Source organism: Perkinsus marinus (assembly GCF_000006405.1).
Source record: "Perkinsus marinus ATCC 50983 genomic scaffold scf_1104296958712, whole genome shotgun sequence".
NCBI classification, from domain to species: domain Eukaryota; phylum Perkinsozoa; order Perkinsida; family Perkinsidae; genus Perkinsus; species Perkinsus marinus.
The window spans coordinates 1,734,765-1,737,530 of NW_003206658.1; the positions used below are offsets into that span (position 1 = coordinate 1,734,765).

The window sequence follows — 2,766 nt, forward strand, 5'->3', positions numbered from 1 at the left end:
TATTGCGGAGCGAGCGGAGCATATACCGCAACAACAGGCACTTTCGCGTTGTGCGTGCGTGCGTGCAGAATTATTCTGGCTTAACTACGAAGCGCGGGAGGCCATCAGATAGTTCAAACGAATCCTCTATATGCGGAGGTGTTGGGAAAAGATCGGAAAACTCGATTATGCGAACAGCTCGAAGAGATATGTATTCATATTAATATCTTGAATTTAGAATTATATTTCATGTATATTGAATTGGAGTTTCACCCGTGATATACAAAACACTAGTGAAAGATGTTTTTCCGATTGCTGCATAGCGCGAATATCGCTTAAATATTTTATAAGTGTTGAGGAATTTGAGTTTATGAATCTACGACGGTGAGATTAGTCGTTGCCAGATATACAGCGGTATGTCGGTTGCAAGCCGCAACAGAGGGGCCGGAAGGGTATCCACCATTATGGAAGGAGATGAGGATGGTCGAGGAGATGCAGTTCAGGTTGGTCGGGTTTGCACTGAAATGAGGAAAAATAATCAAACAGAAAACGTCTCTGAAGATTGTTAGCAGTGAAAGGTCAAATTCAAATTTCGTTCAACTCGAGCGGATAGAATGTGAAATCAACTGAGCCGAGAAATTAAACTTCTGTTAAAAATAACTTCAAAATTGAAATACAAGTGCCTCTGAAATTGTATGAAGTTTCGAAACTGTTTTCCTTATTTTTCAACTTATAACTATTGGACATTTGCTAGACCATTTGGCGCTGGAATAATATATCGTCAGACACTCATCTCATTATGGTTCGATCGGTAATTCTTGAGATGAGGTTGGGAGCCTCTTGTGATTCAGATTCCAGTCCTTGCTGGACCCTACTACAGCAGTTCAGCACAGCGCTATGTCGATGCATCAGCCCTATCCAATAGAGATGGTCAGTCTAGGGGTTTCTGAAAATCTGGAAAAAAATCCAGATAAAATCACAGAAAAAACGAAATAATTTTTTCCCAAATTTTCCAAAATTGTGGCGAGGTTAGGGGCGTTTTGAATAAATTAAAGATAATTTCGTGTCGCAGCCGTGGTGATATGTCAGGTATTCAGCGGAGGGTTGTTGGACGAGCATTGGGATAAGAAGGAGGTTCAGAAGCACTTGGATATGATGAACTCGAATAAGTGGGTGGAGGGCCCGGGGATTGAACCTGCGACCTTGGTTGTGCGCAGTCAAACAAGCAATGTAGGAGAGTCTTCAGCGATAATGTCGATTATAGTTTGCACTTGAATAGTAGTATTGTGCATTCTTCGTGATCGGATATAGATTAGAATGCCTCGACAGTGATGCCGGGTGGGGTATGATATTAATGTTGGTTTCCGAAGCTCCTGGCTCGCATACTGCTGCTGGTAGTAGCAGTTGTGAGGTTGTTAACAGTGTGTATGCAAACTACTTGCACGCATGCACATGTGTATCATTTCAGTATGTTCCTGCGTATTGTTGGGCGAGAATTTGAAGGATACTGTGACCAGCAAGAAAAATGGTGAGTGGCATTTGAGTTGTAGTGTGAGAGCTTTTGCAATGAACTTTTGATCGATTGATCGGGAGCTACATGTGTCCTCAATATTTTGCTCCAGTATAGTGAATATGGTATTTTTGAGAGAATACATCCTCAAAAGAGTCTTTAGTGAAAATGGCTGTGGCAAAAACTTGACGAATATTGGTACACTTTGTATAGACCTGTGGATCTCATCGGGAACTCGCGGGTTGATTTTTTTGGACGGATGGTGGTTTGTTGGGCGGCAGGAGGTGCTCTGATGGTGGCGCGGGTTTGTGGAATTGTATATTGTATTTCATGTTTATTCATCACGGTATATACTAAGAGTATAAAAATTTGCTAGTCGCAAGTCACAATCCGTGGCACGACGCTGACCAGAATTTCCTTCCTTCGAATGAAAGTGAGCTTTCATTGGTCGAAATTGGTCTTGTGTTCGACAAATTTGAACTTGCGTCTCCGAATTAATAAATTTCATCTACGAATTTGAACTTTCATTTTCAACCGGTCCACGAAAATCGAACTTTCATTTCGAATTTGAATTTTCATTTCGCGAATAACACCTTCCACTTGTCGAAAATCAAATTTCATTCACCTAATTTGTTCTTTCAATTGTTGAACTTGAGATTGAGAAGGTGTATATATGGTCAGGTACGGTACTTCATATGGCGTCGCATGCGAGGAAGTTAAAAAGGAAATATTTGATAGCTGGAGGACTATGGAAAAGGGTAAGGCGGAGATAAGATAATCATACACTCGAGTGATGCGGAATTTCAGCAAGTTTTTCATTTTTTTCGGGAAAACGTGAAACGTTCTGTGGAAGTCGCTGAATAATGACTCGCGTATGACGTATGACTCCCGAATGACTCTCTCATAGGACTTCATACGCTAACAAGATGAGGATGTGCTGTTCGAATTGAGGGAGTTAATCTCGCTCGCCATAGTGTATCAAAAACAGTCGCTGATGTGGGTATCAATCTGATACATATAGCACGTATGGTCGATCCATTGCCTGCTTAACTTTACTTGATCGATATGGAGCTCTCGTCATTCGAGTTTGCCTAGAGATATACGCTCGATGTACATCGGTTGGAGTGGAAAGTTATATGTGGTCATTATTGGTAGATCTATCAGCGGCTGTGGAAGAGGCAACAAAAGATGGTATGGCTCTGCCGAGAAGGAATCCATTCATCGCGGAAAGGCTTGATGTCAAACTTGAGGGTGGGTGTTGTACAGATTGTGGCGAT

General features: G+C 41.7%; 2 protein-coding genes across 2 annotated transcripts in view; both read left to right on the forward strand.

The window, feature by feature from the left end:
* Nucleotides 1-112, forward strand: part of Pmar_PMAR011981 (hypothetical protein) — a gene marked incomplete at both ends in the record, with an annotated part of 258 nt that extends 146 nt beyond the window's left edge. Inside the window, one exon of the mRNA XM_002774061.1 lies at nt 1-112. Coding sequence (XP_002774107.1) covers nt 1-112 — 112 coding nt within the window.
* A 283-nt stretch (nt 113-395) lies between these two features.
* The window catches only part of Pmar_PMAR011982 (conserved hypothetical protein), a gene marked incomplete at both ends in the record, with an annotated part of 8,219 nt that continues 5,848 nt past the window's right edge, over nt 396-2,766 (forward strand). The window contains 3 exons of the mRNA XM_002774062.1: nt 396-482; nt 1,069-1,148; nt 1,448-1,507. Coding sequence (XP_002774108.1) covers nt 396-482; nt 1,069-1,148; nt 1,448-1,507 — 227 coding nt within the window. The remainder of the gene's footprint in view (nt 483-1,068; nt 1,149-1,447; nt 1,508-2,766) is intronic.